General features: G+C 35.3%; 2 protein-coding genes across 7 annotated transcripts in view; both read right to left on the bottom strand.

Moving 5' to 3' along the window:
* Positions 1 to 263: 263 nt before the first annotated feature.
* LOC127934179 (protein mono-ADP-ribosyltransferase PARP12-like) lies at positions 264 to 6,631 on the bottom strand. Of its 3 annotated transcripts, XR_008147713.1 has the most exons (13): positions 6,222 to 6,630; positions 5,286 to 5,421; positions 4,284 to 4,548; positions 4,029 to 4,142; positions 3,471 to 3,603; positions 2,866 to 3,049; positions 2,623 to 2,743; positions 2,347 to 2,443; positions 2,163 to 2,250; positions 1,826 to 1,956; positions 1,310 to 1,461; positions 477 to 1,179; positions 264 to 435 (listed from the first exon to the last, which is right to left on the bottom strand). XR_008147713.1 is itself a non-coding variant. In XM_052531390.1 (12 exons), the coding sequence occupies exons 1-12, from the start codon at positions 6,530 to 6,532 to the stop codon at positions 923 to 925; spliced, it is 1,986 nt and encodes a 661-aa protein (XP_052387350.1). In that variant the 5' UTR covers positions 6,533 to 6,631; the 3' UTR covers positions 264 to 922. The 3 variants fall into 3 exon arrangements, 2 of the variants coding, with proteins under 2 accessions (XP_052387350.1, XP_052387349.1); XM_052531390.1 differs by having other exon boundaries at positions 264 to 1,179; positions 4,029 to 4,139; positions 6,222 to 6,631; XM_052531389.1 differs by having other exon boundaries at positions 264 to 1,179.
* Positions 6,632 to 7,538: 907 nt separating this feature from the next.
* The window catches only part of LOC127934328 (SLIT-ROBO Rho GTPase-activating protein 1), an 88,792-nt gene continuing 76,143 nt past the window's right edge, over positions 7,539 to 20,187 (bottom strand). For 3 of the 4 annotated variants that reach the window (XM_052531634.1, XM_052531633.1, XM_052531636.1), the window contains 4 exons: positions 16,449 to 16,629; positions 13,797 to 13,934; positions 11,494 to 11,863; positions 7,539 to 10,217 (listed from right to left, as the gene is read on the bottom strand). In XM_052531634.1, the coding sequence (XP_052387594.1) occupies positions 9,831 to 10,217; positions 11,494 to 11,863; positions 13,797 to 13,934; positions 16,449 to 16,629 (1,076 nt within the window). In that variant the 3' untranslated portion in view covers positions 7,539 to 9,830. Of the gene's footprint in view, positions 10,218 to 11,429; positions 11,864 to 13,796; positions 13,935 to 16,448; positions 16,630 to 20,187 lie in introns of all 4 variants that reach the window. The other variant, XM_052531635.1, reaches the window with a different exon arrangement.

Below are 20,187 nucleotides of genomic sequence, written 5' to 3' on the forward strand. Positions count from 1 at the left end.
GCTGATATATTTAAAGGGACAGTTCAACCAGAAATGAACTTTTGTTATTATATAGTTAGCCCAAACACAAAAGGTGGATGTCTTTATGCATAATAGAAGCGATACATACAAGTTCTCTGAAGCCATATGGTAACTTTGTGTGACTAAACGACCGACCAATATTTAAGTTGTAGACATCCACCCTAGTTTTTCTTAGCACATTCATGAGAGAAATAGCATTTTTTTTATTTGCTGATCCAATAACATTTAAAAATATATATATATATAAAAACAAAAATGTTTTATTTATAAACAAAATTGTCACTGACTCAGTCCAACCACACCTGTCTATACTTTTTTTTTTTATTACAACAATGAAAGTAATAATAACAGTATCGGTACTTCCATCCACCTCATTCAACATTAACATAAATCAAATATGAATTACATAAAAATCTAAATATAATGGCTATGAGTAATGGTTAGTAATTGTCAACTAAATCATTTTCTTGTGCTTTAAAATCTAGTGCAATTAAACTGAATGATATTTTGATTAATAGTAAGTCGGAACTTTTATCTATACAAATGATTAGGAGTAACATAAAACCTCTGTCTTTTGTTATTGTTTTTTTTTTCAGTGGCATAGCCAACAAGGAAATAGAATCATCTACATAAAATCCTATTATTTTGCATTTAACAGTTTTAAATTTTTCACTGCACAGTGCAGTCTGCCATAGAGGATTTATTAGTGAAATCAATTATGATAAAACACCATTACTAATTATGTAATTCCCTACAATCTTTTACTTGAAACATGCCCAAGAGTTGTAGGTTATATTCAGTGATGTTAACATAAATCGTCTGTGTAACAGTTTGAGATTGGTAAGTATTTCATAAGTATTTTAAGATAGATGAGAAAAAAAGTATTTCGATACTATACAAATTAAGAGTATTCAATGATGTACTCGGGATAGACCTGGAACTTCTCAAACACAACAAAAATGGCCGGGTTAGCCTCATTATCAACACAGCTGTCATAAAAGCCTTGGCTTGTGGGTTTCTGTGGAGGACGGACTAACGAATTGTTACCCCTTGTGAAGTTTCCGACCAGCACCAGTGCCACAAACATCTTCTTGGTCTTGCCGTTCCTGGATTTTGCATATCTGTCAGAGTATGAAGAATCTCTGGCAAAATAGCTGCCTGTAAACATAAAAAAAAAGTCCAATATTTGAGAAAGCAGTCAATAATAACTGTTTCATTGTAAACTACATGAAAAGGTAAAGAACTGTTATATGAATATGTAAATACTATAGTACAAATATGTTAATACCTTTCCCATAAAGTGTCCCATGGCTTCCACACATCCTCCAGTCAAAGTTTTGCTCACAAATCGCTGCTATGAGAGACTCGTCTGTACCGTGGAAAAGGTAACGCTGGTCAAATGCACTCCCTCCATTTCTCTTATTCATCTGTTCCTTTTGCCTAGGAAAAAAACATGGTATAATGGATTAATCAGATCAATTTATATTAAACAATGCATTATTTTATGCATTGTTTTTTATATAATGTAACATAATTAAATAGAATAAATAATATTTAATATTAATACATTCATATGAATTGTACATAATACATAAAACAGAATAGCTATATTGTTCTGACTTCATATGTACACTAAAATAGCTCAGAACTAGATAAGCTCTTGTATCTTTTGTTTGATGATCAAAAAGAGATGACGCATACAGCTACAGTATAGCTGAAGTACTGCATGTAATGGCTTTGTGCAAATGAACTTTCTTCCAGTAAAGTTGATGTTTTTCTAGTAGTGAAATGTGAAAAAACGTACCACTGAAAGACCTTCCAGAGAGAAAGATTCTGCACTCTTTCAATGCTGCGAATGACACTTTTGGGCAGTGTTCTACTAAACATTGCACCCACCCTTTGGTATTCCTTCAAAGTGCTTTGCAGAGGAACAATCTGAGGAAACAAACTGGTTTCATTTCAGAAATTTTGTATTGGTATGTAACATGACTGTTGGTACCCGATGCTTTTCAACAAATGTAAAAACTTTAGAACTTGGAAGTATTCATCTTCATCTATAACCCTAAGTATAGTACAGAATTGATTTCCAAAGTGATTAATAACCATTTGACCTCTTTGTACTTTGTGATTGGACTGTGTACCTTGTAGGTGAAGTTATCAAGAGCTCCTTTGTCCCAGTAAGGTGGAACTTCCACAGAAGAAGATGCTGAGCTGTCTGGAGACTCACTTCTAAATAAAACACAATACACTGAAGTGCACTTAACAACAGACCAATCATGTGTAATAAGTGTGCATGTAATGGACAAATGCTATGGTATACCATACCCCTTGATTTTGCTCTTGACATCTTGAGCAGAAACAAAACGTGGTCTCCTCCTAACGTCTCTTTCAGTTTTGTGCTTGAGATTTCTCTGACACATCTCTGAAAATGAATAACCATAATCCTTTTTTGTTAATTGTTTGTTGTTGTTGTTTTTTACATTTTTAGTTTAGTTTTCCAAAAGCAACATTTCTCGTGTCCATTTAAGGTTTCCATTTATTATATTTTATTTCAATAAAGGGAAAAAATGGTTAACAGGAGCTAACATCACTGGCAAGTACCTTTAAATTTGAGGATGTATTGATGGTTCTGTGAAGTAAATGAAATTTCCTTTTCACTGTCAGCCAGGTAATGTTTCTCAAGATCTTCTGAAGTGACTGATGCCACAAATTTAGGATCTTCCTGAAAGATTCAACAAAAACTGTTGTGAAATGTAAACATCATGTTAAATGTAACATCACTGATGGACTCAGGTTTTAGAATCGCATTATTTTAGAGCTATTGTGATGCAATGTGCCACTGACCCCTTTGCCATACTCTGTCCAACCTCCCTTGTCATTCCTCCAGTACCAGATCCATTCAGTGGTCAGAATGAAGTGAGGGGGTTTAGTAACAGAAGATGCTGTGGACAGCCGACGCACATCTGACACTCCACAAGTCATTGACATGAAGTCCACAACCTGATGCCCTGTGCTGCTCTCATTAATACTGCGATATGGAGGTGAGGGGAAAAAAAAAAAAAAAGTGTTAAACAAAGACTAGACAAACCACAATGCATTTACTGGCCACTTCAGATGCACATGCCAATGCAAATATTTATTTGAGCACTAAATGTTTTTTCCACAATAATAAAAGTTATATAAAAATACAAATTAAAAAAGTTCCAAATCATGTACACTCATGTCACATAGTTAAAGCATTTTAATTTACATTAACTAATTTTGTCTCAGTAACCTTCCCTCTTATTGGACACTTGCTATCACAGAACAGATCAATCATGCTTGAGAGTGCATTTCTGCAGTGGCATGTGTAACTTTAATTTTGTGATGGAACAATAGATTTGCAATACGAAGGTTATTTGAAAACCCATTAAAATACCAGTAAATAAACATATACAATCTATTTATACCACAAAACGTTAGCTGGACTGCAGTACGCCTTCTCAACCTCCTCTTCATTCGGCAAGTCACTCCATGTAATCCCATCCTTCTGTAATATCTGCCATTTATAGGGCAGATGGTGGTGAAAACGGACGCACTTGTCTAGAGGAACACAAATGTTAAAAAAAAAAACACAAACTTAGGCAAATATTTCTTGCTTGACTTCAAGAGTTTCTCAACCACTTTTATTTCTGATAACATGTATTTCAAGCCACAAAAAGGTTTTATTATGGTTTTAGTTCACTTTCATCATGCTGGCCGGTGGTCTACATGAACAAAGTGCTTGAAAATGGCTTGAAACTAAAGTCACCTGATGCACCGTATTTCAAAGCACTGATGTATTTCCCGTATTTTAAGCACAAAATAGCCTATAATTATATTATATTTATTTATAGACTATAAAACAAATTGCGCTCACAAAATAGTCTGTTAATGATTTTTTAAGAATACTACATACATGTATTTTCAATAATGAATCACAAGGTTCAGGACAAGGTTAAGGAAATGTTCTTATTCAGTGACATCACCTTTGAAACTACATCCAGTGCGTATGAAAAAGAGACAGATTTCATTCTGATCCGATTCACTGACGGAGCCACTGGATTTGTGTCTGGTGCGTCCTTTCACTTCAGGTAGAGCTACTGTTCAGATTGAAAACAGAATGAAAATAGACATGGATGAGAAAAAAAGACAATCAAAGCGGTAATCTAAAGCTCTTTTGTTCAAAATAATTAATGCTAAATTACAAAAACACAATCAGTGTCTCTTTTTCTTTCATTCACCTGTCTCTTTCTTCTTGAAAACTGAAGAAGCAATCAGTAACTTGCTCTTGTAAAGCCTGAGCAGTTTTCGCATGTTTTCTGAACTGAGCCCTCGAGTATTCAGGATTTTCAGAGCATGTGCATTGAAGCTGTGAGTCCTTTTGCAAGCTGCTCCAAATTTACAGTCATCCTGCAGGAAGTGCAGGCAGAGGTGTAGGTTGCCACAGGATGTCTTATATTTACAGCTGCCATATTCCCCTTTTCCCTTGTTGTAGTGGAAGCACACCTAGACAGTAAACACATCACAAAAAAATCAAGAGTCACACACTGTATAATGAAAAAAAATACATAACACATTATTAGAAGATTATCATGTTAAAAGAATAGTTCACCCAAAAATGCTTTGCTGAAAATTAGCTCACTCTCAGGCCATTCATCGAAACAGATTTGGAGAAATTTAGCATTACATCACTTGCATATCAATGTATCCCCTGCACTGAATGGGTGCCGTCAGAATGAGAGTCCAAAGAGCTGATTTAAAAAAAAAACATCACAATAATGGAATCCTGCTGATTACTTGTGGATTATTGTGATGTTTTTATCAGCTGTTTGGAACCTCATTCTGACGGCACCCATTCACTGCAGAGCATCCATTAGTGAGCAAGAGATACATTTTCTTCAAATCTGTTCTGAAGAAACAACAAATTCATCTACATCCTGGAAGGCCTAAGGGTGAGAACATTTTCATGAAATTTTCATTTTTGAGATGACCATTTCTTAAAAAAATTTAAATAATCAACACGGGATGCAGATATGGAAAACAGATAAAAAGCCTGAGCAGCTTCTGCAATCAATTCCCTTCTTATGCAGTGAGAAATGCCCATGTAAGTGAAAAGTTAATGTTTATACAATCTAGATCTTTTAAAGTCAACTTCAAATACCTTGCAGAGTCTAACATAACTTTCAAAGAGTCATTTAAATGAATTATGAGATAACTAGTAAAGCTGTTTAACAGATATTGACCTCTGGAAGTAATGAGGGGTCGTTTTGAAGCAGAAGTTGAAACAACTCTCCACTCGCCAGGCCATGAAGGTCATGCTTCTTCAGGAGGTCAGAATTATGTGCTGATGTCAAGTCATGGGAATTTTTGCATTTTGTCCTAAGAATGACAAATAATGAAAATTAAACACATTTATATTAGGTGAAATTGTAAAGAAACATAGAAATATCCATATAAGCATCAAATGTAGTGTATTTATATACTTGTGTGTAATTGTGTCTAATTAAGCAAAAATTGTGTTTAACACTGTAATGTGTAAATATTATTCATTATTAACCAAATATATTTAGTTTGTACCCTGTATTACAATTATTGCTGGCACCTATTCTGACTTTACTAGTTCTTAAACTAAATATTAGTACTTTTTTATGAGACAAGCATTAATACTGGTAACATTTCTCATAATACTAGGTGCTATTGCCTTTTTACTCATTATACTGTATATAATAACTAATCAAATGGCTACTAGTAAGGTTTTAAATTTAACTAGAAGACTAAAATGTTACTAGTAATTCCCTAAGTACTAGTATCTGTTCAATTTGTACTAAGGAATCTGGAATACATCCCAATAACCGAATTACTACTAAATGAATGACTTAGTGTATTTTAGGCCTACTAGTGGTGAAACTGAAACAGTTACCAGCAACAACTGTAATAGATCCGAGATGTAATACTAGAATTCAGTGACTAAATGTGCAATGTCAGAAATAACAATGGTAGTAAATTAAAGCTACTAGTCGCAAATGAATCACTCACTAGTAAATAAACAGATCCTAGTACTAACACAACACAAAGCTAGAACCTTTTAAGGAATAAATGTCGAAAAACGCTTCCTTGAAAACGACAATCTTCCATATTATCTAACAAGTGACTTTAAGATGGAACTCAAGTTTACTTACCCAAATCTGCAATTTCCACAAACAAAGTATCTGCACAGGTGTAGGTCTTCACATCCGGGGCATTTGTCATGTTTACTCAGCCGGAGTGAGGTTTTGGCTAAGATCAGGCTGTCAGCATCAGGCTTAGAGCTTCTGGGACTCGAGTCGTCATCCTGAACTATAACAAACCTCTGGTGATCATCGAGCACCTGAGACAAAACCTGATCCGCCACCGTGAAACTCTGCCGTAAACTCCTCTCGACTTGACCATAGTCCGAACAGCCCTCGTGTTTGCAGATAAAGTGAAATATGTGTCTAGAAACGACATACATCTTCGTAGATTCCGTCAACAACACTGGTTTTCACCACTTCTTGGGTTTGGCCGATGTTTTGGGGCATTTAAACGGAAACGAAAGCGAAACTGATACTGCTTTGTCTCCCTCTGCTGCGTGAAACTAGTTGTCACCAGCTATATATTGACACATTTAAGGGTGTGAAGTGATGGTCAGGAGAGGACAGAGGAATCATCGGAGGTGGTAGAAAAAGCACAAGGTCCAGTCAGGGTCATTCTGGAATGAAATCTCATTACTTATTTTTAGCTCCCTTAATAATTTAATTGACATAAAATTTTAAATGGTCATGGTCATTTTTGATCCTATCCTCTTGGACAATGGTGCAAAAAACTTAACATTTCATATCCACAAATTCAAAATGACAGCCTAATTTTTCCTTAGGTTGGTAATGAGGTAAAGTATTTCCTCTTTTTACATTGCAAAGAAACAGAAAAAAAGGTTAAAAAACAACAACAACAACAAAAAACATTGTTTTAACTAAAATAACCAGTATCATAATACCCTTGTCATTGTCACTTGATATAGATGTATTGATAGAGCTTGGTAATTAACAACAATAACAATTTTAAAATAAAACAAAATGAAATTTCATATATGTTTTTAGTGTGAGATGACAACATAAAAAGTGTGATTGCGAGCAAAATCGTATAAATTAATTATTGATTAAATGTGGAAGATTTGCTGACAGCTGAGCTGTGATTGATAACGTCAGGTCAGTTTGAACTGGGAAATGGTATGATGTAACTTCAACAACACATCATGTTTTTCTAAATGCTCTGATGCTTTTTCCCCATTAGTTATGACAATCGGGAAACGATCAAGCCTAGAATGCGAAATCATTAAGCTGCCGTCTTTTTTATTATTTTATTTTACAGTTCAAGCTAAAGAGAAAGCATCACATTGTGAAGACTTCATGTCATCACATACAGTCTTACCATTATGAGACCAACACTGTCTGAGGAGGAGACGCAAGCCAACACCTCCGTGAACTGACCAAGCTGTGTTCTTTATTAGAAAGATGGAGCAGTCCTCCAAGAGCTCTACAACTTGTTAGGATGTTACATGCCAAATATACAGTCTCACATAAAAGTGCAATGTCACAATGGATCTTTATAATTTGATCATTCTTACAACTTAATAAACAGAACAACGTTAGAAATAACTTATTTACCGCAATCCCTAGCAACTCGGTATAGTGGATCTGAAATGAGAACGCCACAGCACAGAGGACGTTTGGATGAAGTTCCCCTAAAACAGTTTTTAAAGGCACTTTCACAAGTACACTGTACATGGACTCTGATATAACAGCAAATAGGTACAGAGATTCTGCTACTGTGTGTAGTTTTGCAGGGAGAACATTTCTAAAGGCTTGCCTAATATACACTCTTAAAAATTAAAATAAAATAAAAACACTATTACAAATCGTTTGTAATATTGTTCAGTATAAATCGGTAATCAAAAGGCTTTAGTATGTTAAAAACAGGCATTGCTTATATTTTTCTTAAAGTTGGTACAGTTTATCCCCTTGGTTTGGCAATGGACATCATCCAAACACATTTCATAGCATATTCTACTTAAATATGAGTAAACCATTGTATAATCATCAGTGAACACAGTACGATTACACACACACACACACACTATTGTCAAACTGTCATAATAATGTGAATGTCGATGCACAGATAACATCAGATTGATATACTATATATGAAATCCCAAATCTTTAATTTTGGAGTGCAAATACATAGGAGTGACTGTGATGACTCACAGTCATAACTCTTTGTCTTTGGGTACCTCGCGTGACTGACTTAATTTGGGTGTGGTGCTGTGCTGTATGTGGCATTATTACAAAGGGTTAATGGGCCTCTAGCACACATAAGAAACAGCACTATCCCACGATAGCACTGCAGTAACAGTCTCCGAGTCCATGGCTATTGGCATCATTCCCTTGTTTGGTGAACCAACAAGAAATATTGCCTCAAAGGTTTTTAGTAAAGTCCTTGCATAAGAAAACTAGAAGGATTATCATTCATGCTTATAGGACAGAACCAAGCCGAGCATTTTAAGACAGCTAAGCTGACAAGGAAAAGATTCTCGTTGCCTATACGCATCAATCTCTAAGTAGCACTTAAAGAATTTCACTTTTTTTTTTTTGGCAGCTAGACTTGACTATTCACAGATTACATCTAATTAAGCAGATAGATACTACAAAAATATTGTTTTAGAGTGAGCAGATGGTTCCTGGGAGATATTAATGAACAAAGATTAAAAAAAAAAAAGGTTTAGTGGATGTACATTTATATACACATTATATATTTCTATCTTTCTAAATAAGAAATCAAGTGAAGAGAAAAAAAAAAAAAACTAGGAAAATGTTTCTTCAATGTCATCGGATGTGGTTTACACAATCTCCCTGGGCATATATTCAAATATTACTATCAAAAATATAATATTCAAAGTAAAGCCTTGCTGACACAACTTAGAATCGCTCATAACATGACATCGACAGCCAATCAAGACGGGCAGAAGATGTGACATCACATGCCCTTATATGGCAGTGTGTTTCCAACCTCAACATTCATTTCAAAGAGACCTGCCTAGAAAACACTCTGAGATGTAAAGACACATTTCCCACAGTCCTTAAGCTGTAAACAGAGAAACCCAAGACCCTGCTTGGTTTCTGTATTATTCACATTTAGCAGTTTTTCTAGTGGATGTAAACTACTGATATACATAGAGTCACCCTTAACAAGCTGTAGTGATTTGTTGCTTTCTTTAATATTGTCACAACTCCTTAATCTATACACACAGCGTAATGTGGGGGAAAAAAGCAAGGTGTCAGACAAGCATGCAAACAGTTTTGTGATACGAATCAACTGCTTTCCTTTAGTTGCAGGTGTCTAGATTACCTAAAAATGTTAGTTTGAACTCTCTAAAATAGTAAACACCTGTTTAACTAACTCTATTCTTCCTCAAAACCATGCTTAATGACTGATGTTATTCTAGTTTATTAATAATCCCTATAATAGTGTTGGAATTGTATACACACTATGTTCAAAACTACAGTCACCTCATTAACCACAGTAAGGGATTTCTAGTATCATTAGTTATCTATATCTGCTTTAGTCCACTCTCTAAAGTGAATGAAATGTTGCAAAATAAAGAACCACACGTCACCATGTTCATTGGCATTAAATTCCACTATAAATCTGGCTCTGACAGCAGTGGTCCTAATCTTATATACTTCTTTGTCCCTGAACGTTTCGTCCACAGTGAATCACATGGTGCAGGATTTGTCCAGGGGATCCTGTGGAGGGGCAGCCGGATGCTGTGCTGCTCCTGTTTTGGGTATCGCCACCACAGGTTTGGGCCGCAGGACGGGGGGCTTAAGCTGCACCCCCATGCGCGGAGCCACGGCGGGCTTGAAGGTGCTCATGGTATCGCTGGAGGAGCTGGTGCTGCGGCGCATGGGCGGCTCCGTGACGGCGGGCCGCAGCAGGAGGCCGTGGAGTTGGCTCAGGGACTCGGTGGAGCTGGCCGGGGTGGGTGCGTTCTTCATCGGCTCCAGGGTGTCCAGCACCACGTCAGGGGCGTGTTTAGCAGAACTCTGCCGTTCCAGCTCCTTCAGCTCATTTAGAGCAGTGTTCATCGTCTCCTCTATGTCCTACAAGAAAGAGAGTGTGTATATTAATAAACATCAGACATATGCAATACAAGCAGACGACATGATGAATTATGACTAGTGAGATAAAATATGTGAAAATGAAATAGTAAGATTGTTAGTGTTAAATAAAGCTGATGTATACATGAAACAATACAGGACACAAGTATTAAAGAGACACTGGAAATGTTGTTGTGAAACCTGTGAGGAGTTTTGAAAGTAGTGGACACTACTTAGTATGTGACATCAAGTCTTTTGGGGGCTAGAATATGGACTCAATAGAACCATTTTTTTCAGAACAATTTTAAACATGAAAATAGGGCTTATTCATGAAACACAAGCAGAATGAATTTATGTGAATTATTTGAAAACTAGGGGGGCCCACCAGGGGGCCTCAGGAAACTTTGCCATTTCAAATTTTGAAACGGGTACAAATTGTTCTTTTTAATTTGACCACTTCAAAAATATATTTTTATATAACAACCAGATTTTGCAAAGTCTTGGAAAACATGTAATCATAAAAACATGATTTCTATATTTAATATAAATAAAAATTGCTCTCTGTGAGCTAAAATACTTTTCAAAATCCCAATTTAGTAAACATGAATGACTGAAAAGGTCATGCTAATTCACTAAGGAGGCCTCTGCAAATTTTAAAAAAAAGATCAAAAGCAGCTGAACATTTTTAAAACTGAGGGGAAAAAATTCCATTTTTAAGAACCAAGGTTCTCAAGGTCTAGCATGATTTCTAATAATAATAATAATTGTAAAAGTCACAGACAATATCTATAAATCAACATAAACATTAAAAAAAATTGAATGTGCAGAAAATGGCCTTTTGTGAGCAATGCATTTTATTTAAATCCTTTTCTAATCATTGCAAATGACTGGAAAATCATATACTACATTTATTTGTCAAAAAGAGTGAGAATTCTTGAGAACATTCTATATAAGAAACATCCCAAAATACATTGTGGTTACTTATTTGAAATCAAAATAAAGCAAGGAAATATATTAGCCTAATCAGCCTGCTTTCAGACACTGCCTTTGATATTATTGGGACTTAAAGTCAAAAAGGATTACAAGAACTGGCTTATAAACAGTTTTTGAGTGATTTACACATTCTCTTTGCTCGTGCTTCATAAATGAGGCTGTGTGTGTGAGTGTGTGTTGCAGATACGCATTAGTCATTCGTAGCAGGAGGCAGTAACTGACTATGTTACAGGGCCGGGCCTGCTGCGCATGGTGTGAGGGGCGTCGTCGCTCGCCTCCCGCTGACCTGTGCGATGCTCTCTGGATCCAGGCTCTTGCCGTGAGGCTCGGAGAAGCTTGTGTACTGGCCTGAAGACGTGGACCTGCGGATGGGAGGGCTCTCCATATTTTTTACGGACTCGTGCCGGCTGATGTTGGTCAGGCTGCCGTGGCCGGTCCGTCTGCATCTCTCAGGACTATCCAAGGGCATGTGTCCTCTTCCTCTCAGCAGGTCCCGAGGACTGTAGTGGCCCATCGCTGGGGATCCCAGATCTGGGTTGCCGTGACTGCTATGATTGAAGTGGTGGCCCTGGGAGGGGTGGACCAAACAGTGGGAGGAGTCAGTGGGGCGGGCTGGAGGCCTGCGGGTCGGAGGGTCACCTCTCTTCCTGTGCCTGCTAAATAAAGGAAAGGGAAATATGACAGGTTAAAGTGTGTCATGAATCTAATTCCATGCCAATAACAGCTTTTGTGAGAGGTTTGGAGACCCCTGAGAATGCTGTTAGTTCCATGTTAAGTGGTTGACATGGTTCAGAAACAGTACTGGTCATCACATGCTGCATTTGGCAATATCAAGTGTGCGCTAAGCTTCAGTGTTCAGGCTTAATTACTGTATAATCAGAGTATCTCCAGAGTATCTATGGCAAGACTTACACTACATATTCATGACAAGAGGCCTGAAAGGAAACAGCTTAGCAAGAGTCATAATAATGTATTATGACTGTGCATATCACAGTGTTAACTAAAAGAGGTTCCTCTGAGAGATGCCTGATATGGGTTGTTAAAACCAAACTATTAATATCAGTAGTTTTGCCTCTTATAGATTTTTATTTTTTAAGTCAGTATAAGTGTTTATCAATAAAACAACTGTCAAAATATGATTTGTGAATATAATCTCATTTCCAACCAGGCTATACTCTTCAGATAATATTTTAGCAATAGAATTAGCCCTAAGATTAAAGAATCTTTCAAAACATTTAAAACACAAAATAAACCAAAGCAGTGCTGTTATCGCCAACTAAAAATATTAGAAAAAATGTTGGTAACTAAAAAAAAAAAAAAAAAAAACGAATGAAAACCTAAACTTCGAAAATAAATAAATAAAATAAAAATGATAAAAACTGACTTGAAAGAGATAAGTTGAAGAACTAAAATTAATAAATCAAACATTAAGATGAATATAAATATTTAAAAAGCTAATTAAAAATAAAACTAAACTTTTAGTTCCTAAAAAAAAAAAAATAGCTAGAATACAAAATTTAATTCAAAATATTAATAAATACTGTAATAGTATTTATATAACACTGGTGGAAATGACTATTGCTAATCATAGTTTAGGAGGAAAAAGACAACTGTTCTATAACACAAGTTTCCAACAGTACGTACTGTATGTTTTAAAGCCAAAAGTGCATATAGTAAAGAAACATAAATAATCAATTAGTAAGATGGAGTATTTCTATCATGACATAGCTGCCTCATAACTTGTACTCAATGAGCTCTTGTAATGCTTGTATAATCATTTTTGACAGTCCGTGATAGATAGCAATCAGTAATGAGTTCACATAGCTGTGCTGCTGATAATGATCAAAGTAAATAGAAATTAAATGAATTTGAGTATTATTTTATCTAAAGTCGCAGTAGATATATTTGTCCAGCAGGGGACGACATGCTCTACATTAAAACATGGAGCAACTCAATACTGCAGTGCTGCATAAAACAAGACACAGAATGTGTCAAAAGAGAACATTTGTTGAACTTTTATGTGAAACCATATGTACTTTAGAAGAACTTCAAATTATTCAAATTCATATTGAACGGCATTTGAGTCCTTTTATTTCTATGGCACAGTTATCACTGTTGTACACTAACACTGCTTATCCAGATATTCTGGAAAACTCAATGTAAACAAATACTGAGTTCATGTGTTTGAGCGCCCACCGCCTCTTAGTGCTGACATATCAAAGTGAATATTTTTCTTTGGAGATCACCACTTTATGATTTGATTGCCAAAATGTCAATGCATTTACAGCTGCAGAGGAGGCTATCCTCATCCGCAAGGAAGTATGTTTGATAACCACACTTATGGAAGGAGGAGAACATCTAAATAAAGACAAATGCACTAAAAGATTTAAGAGGCATGAAACATAGCTGCACGACACAGAGGGATAGAGTGAATGAACGGGGAAGAGAGCAAGTGATAAACCATGAGGCCACTGGCGCTGACACAGGGTATTTGTTTGTCATTTAATTGACTGTTCCTTTAACTGAATAGCCTAAGTGTCTCTGAGTGCTTGAAGTGAGGGGGATTCTGGGATGTTTTCGTTCAGTCACCTGCTGATGTAGGCATCAGGTAGTCTGCTGTCTGTTGGAGACCCAATGTCTCTACTGGAGCATTTCTCCTCTCCTCCATGTCCACTGCTGGCCTCACTGTCCGCCTTCTGGCTCAGAGAGTCAGAGAATGTGTCATCCCTGTAAAAACAGCAAACAAGCAAGTTATAAAAACACATTTACACGCATTAGCTCTAGTTTAATGTTTAAAAGCAAACTGTCTCATGACAGACGATAAGAGCAGCTCAAATTGCCACCAAAACACATTTCAAAATAGGCAAAAAATTAATGGCCACCCGATGGTTTGTATCTCTGAGCTCTTCCTTTTCATAATAATAATAATTATATATATGTAAAAAAAAGTTTTGCTTTGATTTTTTTTTAAAGGGCTGCACAACTTGGCCAAAAATGTTGATTATACATAAATATGACCATATAATAATAATAATAATAATAATAATAATAATAATAATAATAACTATAAACATTATTAATTATTATTATTAATTACTGTTAATTGTTATATTATTACAACAATGCTGTGCTTGTTTATAAGCATGCAATATTTCCCCAAAAATGTTGTGATTTTATATCACAATAAACACATAAAAATAACATTATTATTATTATTATTATTTACATTTTATGTGAATCAAGCTGCTTTGAGAAACTGAAAACACTGTATATCATGAGTCGCTCATGTGCATATATTTAGATGATTAATTGTTGCACTAAGTTAGTTGCACTAAGCCATACTACAATTTAGATTTTATTTTGCCTAATAGTGCAGTAACTGATGTCAACTTCATTTGTCACTAAACAATGTTTTAAAGCAATCAATCACAAGGACTTATTTTCCTGCCGTAGGCTCAGACATCATAACGTTGAAATCTGCTTTCACAGTTTTTTGCTGTTTACAATGTATACTTGCTGATTCCATGCATCTTTGTAACACTGCCGGTCTTCATTGCTATCTTGTGAAGGTCAAGCAGTATGTGATGCTTGTGTTGGCTGGTGCATTAAAGCCCTGACACGAGGCCTGGGACAGAGACTTGGAGAGCATGTGAAGCTCCACAAGTCCTGTGTAAAATCACAGCTGTTGATACAGCCTACTGGACAGAACATTGGGTCACATGTGCATGTTTTTTAACACCAATCAGATATTTCTATCAGCTGTGGTGTGAATTCTCTCCATTGCATGCGTGCCATAGAGGATATCCTGTGTATGAGCTGTCCATCCTTTCACTCTCTCTCTCTTTTATTTTTATTTCTGCTGGTCTAGGGCCTCTTAAACTCGCTCACTACACCAGGCTGTAAATTCTCAGTGCCACGGGCCCAGAACACACATCAGCAGAGGTTCATGATGAGAATTACTGATACACACACACAGTGGGCTGGTATGGGCTCTGTTGTTGGCGTTACTCAGCACTGTGCCCGATTCATTAGATTTGCCCCCTTTATGAGCCATAATCTATTCAACTAGGCGCCAATGGCTGCCCAGGCAGAGGAGATGGTCCACAGCAGAGTGGTGAAACTAAACTCAGATGTGCCTTAAGTTATATTCTAAATCAAACTAGGTGCCTACCTCGACAACATTTTAAGGCTTCATAGATACATTTCCGTGTAATTAGGCATTTTAACGCCTACTTCCCTATTACACAGTATGCAAAAAGCAGTACATCCAACCTGAATTTGCAAATCTGAAGTATTAAAAGGTAGTTATAGAATGCTCAGCCTGTAATATAGAACATATGTTATTAATGGTTGCAAATTCTTAATTTTGGACAGCGCTTGTTCATCTCTTGAGGAGAAGGCAATCCCAGAATGTGACAAGCTCAGGGAAAAAAAAATAAAAAATAGTGGACAAATCAAAAGAAATAATATTACACCATACATACTAGGGCCGAGGAAAATAACAATATTAAAATTAATAAAAATTATAATGAAAAAACAAACAAACAATAAACTCACTACCCAGGTGCAAATTAAAAATGGCATTTAAAATATTATTAATAGAAATATTATATAAAATATTATATAATTTTTTTATGAGTATTCTACATTGTGACAATTACATATGTAAATTATTTAGTTGTGATTACTTTTTTTGACATGATTGTTATACAATAGTTTATATGATTTATATTACATAAAATACAATAATTGATATGTGATTAATCATGATCAATCATAAAAATCATTGACAATCAATTAAATTTTTATTCAAGTCCCAGCCCTAATATATACTACATAAATAAATACTCTTGCTATCACCTTCCTCTTACATTTTCCTTTTTACATACATTACATCTTATCCTACTTTTTAAATAGATTTTCTGCATTATGTTGCAGAACAGTACATTCTATTTCTGATTTATGTAAACTTTTTTTCAGTTTCTAATTCGTTATATTTTATGCTCATTTTATTCTATGTACAAAGAGTTAATAAATAATACAATTATTAGAAATTATAATTACATAATACTGAAAAGGATCGAATAGACAAACTCAAAAACAGCCAAATCTATTCAGCCCAATATTTGTGTGCTGTGTATTTTATTATCTGGTGAAATAAAGGTTAATAACATTGAACTCTGTTGAAGCGCTATCATTATTTATATTCATTTATTACTGTAGAACAGTAGTGATACTCACATATCCTGTACAACGATGTACTGGTGAGGCACTAGGCCGTCTATGCCGTTGTGTCTGCCCTCCCACCAGTCATCTGACGCTCTTTGATACAGCAGTAGAGATGCACCCTTCTTAAAGGACAGCTCCCGCGCAGAGCGGCCCACATAATCAAATTTTGCGATGGCTTCAATGGGCTCCCCCTCTGTAGAAAAAAACACAGCATGGTTAATTCAGTGAGTTAGGAGAGCGGAAACAGATGCAGCAGCAGATTTCCACTGGAGAATATCCAATCATAACTTGTGTGTGATCAATTAGCTTTTCCGCATGGGCGGCATCACCCATTTCTGTACTTTTGGCTTATGCTATATGAAACGCCTAAAGGGAGATAATACGGAGTCAACTGAACATGAGTTGGTGCTATTTGCAGTACCAAGTCAAATTAATCCATATAGTGCACATGCCTCAACTGCATCTGACTGTTCTTTCACATGTGAATAAGAGCATTTCAATGCATCCACATTATAGGGTCTCTGACCATCTGCTGTACACTCCTTTGCTGCCGTGACACCCTTTACGTAAGGACTCATTAGAGAGCCAACAGGCTTCAATGCATGCAAAGTAGCTGCACTTCTGGCAGAACGGCCTGTTCTCATCTTCAGGACAATCAGGCAATGTGGACCTTACCAACATCATCACAACTCCTGCCAAATGAGTGCAACACCTCTTACAAAACAGCACTGTGAAACATTGGTGGCAACACTAGTGTTGTAACACTGAGTAATACGATACAAGACACTTCCAACCCTTAACAAAAAAAATAAACATCAATAATAATTTATTTTATATAAATGTTTTACTATTTAAAAATGACACACTACATTATTTAATAAAAAAAATTATATTGTTAATTTATATTTAAATGCATATTTCTATTTAATTATTTAATATATGATTTAATAAAATTAGTTTTGAACAAAAATGATTCGTTATTTTAGAAATTATTTGTATATATTTTTAATATTTAAATAATACATGTAAACATTTAATAAAAATTATATTTCAGAATTTATATATTTTTAAATATTTAAATATGTTGTTATTTCATTATACTACAAGCACATCTACATCCATCATGGTTTTACCATTTTACTACATCCGTAAAACCTTTGTAACAGCATGATAATTTTGTAAAACCAAATCTCTTAAGAAAGTTGAACACAACTGAATTACTTGCAATTAAATGTAATTAAAATTCATATTGTGAATATATGTTTAGTCCTATAATTCATTTTCTTTCTGCAATGCATTACAGTAATCAGTCAAAAATCTAAACTGTTAAAAATGTTATAAAATCCTTGTATTTTCAAAAAAACTCAGGAGAGAGGCACAGCTTTACCATTGTTGCAAATAAAGACAGAAAAATTAGGGAAAATATAAATCAGACAAAAGGGAATACACAATTCATCTTACACAGGAAAGACAGTAAAGGCAATATAAAATCAAGCAGCACAAGCTCAAAGAGGAAATGCTTTTTCATTCTCGACAGTCTGGAAATGACGAGGAGTCGATGAGACGTGACTGTCTGAATTAATAGGGCTGCTCTGAGACCAGGCACCTTGTTAATAAAGAGGATGGGTGGAGATCAATATGAGCAGCAACTGTGCACACATCCCTATCTCTCCTTCATCTCCACCTCACTGATGCTGTCATTCATTCACTGTCCTTGCTGAAGCCTGTTCATGTTTTATAGTCCTGCAAGGACAGTGTTTGAGAAGACAGGCGGCAGACAAAATAAAAGTATAAAAAGTTACCTGGATTATGTGTGATTTTAGCTTAAAATACAATTAAAAAAAGAAAGAATATCCAGACACCGACCTAAATAATTCATTTGTTTACTGTCAAAAGAACCTTGCTCACTAAGATACACAAAGGCAGCTCACGATACATTTGAACTAATTCAGAAGTCTGTATTAAAGAGACTGTAACTTTTGTTATGATACTATTTTTATTCCCTGATATTAACCACGTGTTGTTCTTGCACCCGTTTGCTCTAGTTGAATGCACATTGTACCATATGGACTTCTTGTTACCCCAGAGGAGAGCTAACAACGCCATGCTAGGTTTCTTGCTAATCATACACTCTGCTCTAGAGGTAACTTACCCACCAGAACCCACGACTGCAAGCAGAACGAGGAGGAATAAAGGCTGACAGAGTAGAAAACCGTTTGTAAGCGCATTTCCTGTTTTTAATGTTTTTATGGAGACATGCTTGCAGACTGCAGGGGTGCTGCTATTTAGAAGAGAAAATGAGCTCATCAGGGGCCTGTTAAGGAAGACCACATGTTTTTAACAGAGTTTAAATGGTTTTCTACTCAAAGGATGGAATTTCAAAAAAGCTTTGAATGATAAAATGTGACTTATTTTATAATGAACCCAAATATTCAAGAAAATGTGTATTTTGAGAACTAAAAAAAAAAAAAAAAACAAGAATTAAAATTTTATTGAGAAGCAATGATGCATAAGATATTAAGACTTGTTTTCATAATTTAAATAAAAATAGATTTAAAAATAGATTTTTAATGTTTATAAAAAAAATTATTATCCTAACCAACGATATACTTTTTCAAAAACACAGTAAAAACAGTAATATGATGAAATATTTCTAAAAGGTAAAATATTTGTATTCTATTTTAAGCTATTTTAAAATACACTTTATAATTTCTGAAGGATCATGTGACACTGAAGACTGGAGTAATGATGTTGAAAATCCAGGTTTGCCATCAGTTGAAAACAAAACAAAATTTTATTTTTTGGAGACCGTGACGTTATTATTTATTTATTTATTCTCTGATGAATAGAAAGTTCAAAAGGGAAGAATTTATTTAAAATAGAAATGGTTTGTACCTTTATAAAATGTATTTACTGTTACTTTTGGTCAATTAAATGCATCTTTGCTGAAGAAAAAAAAAAAGTTTGCCCCCAAACTTATAAATGACAAATGAAGAAATAAAAAAAAAAAATAGGCTCATTTATGTTTACCAAATATATTATATTACCAAATATAACACACAAACCAGGATTTCAAAAATGGTCAATTTTCTTATTGTACATCGGTTTCTCACAGATGCTGAGATTTGTCTTTTTCTTCCCAGGAGAGCATTCTGTCTGCTTATTCCAGTTCACTTGAATGAACAAATGGCTCTAAAGGCATATCAGGGGTACCATCACTTGGCAAAGTGGTTTCCCAGACGGGCCCTGAGACGATCCCATGCAGATGCAGTGATTGAGGACAGATGCTGCACTTGCCACAGGTTTGATCAGGCTGATATAATTATGCTTGAAGTTAACAGTACAGCCATTAATCGCTTCCTCAGAATTATTTATGTCTCCATTATCATGACAGCTGATAAATATCCAGAAACTAAGAAATGGAATATAATCCAAATAGCTTATTATGAAACAAGACAAAACCCATAATTCCGATCAGCCATAAGTTATGTGTGCAGTGTGAAGAAAAAGAATAAGAATTCCTCCACTGGGAAAAACCTTCTCAATATATTCAAAAAATCATTTGGAGCCAAACCACTGAAGCTAAGGGCAATTTTAAAATTTTCAGGTCAGTTATGATTCGGTCTGACGTTGATATTCGACATCTGCATTAGTTTATGGAAACCCTAACATATGTGAAGTATCAGGTTTCCCAGTTTAAGGTTATAGGTTCATGAAATTTAAACAGACAATAAGATGGGAGCAGTCAAAA

The sequence above is a fragment of the Carassius gibelio genome, chromosome A18 (assembly GCF_023724105.1).
Source record: "Carassius gibelio isolate Cgi1373 ecotype wild population from Czech Republic chromosome A18, carGib1.2-hapl.c, whole genome shotgun sequence".
NCBI classification, from domain to species: domain Eukaryota; kingdom Metazoa; phylum Chordata; class Actinopteri; order Cypriniformes; family Cyprinidae; genus Carassius; species Carassius gibelio.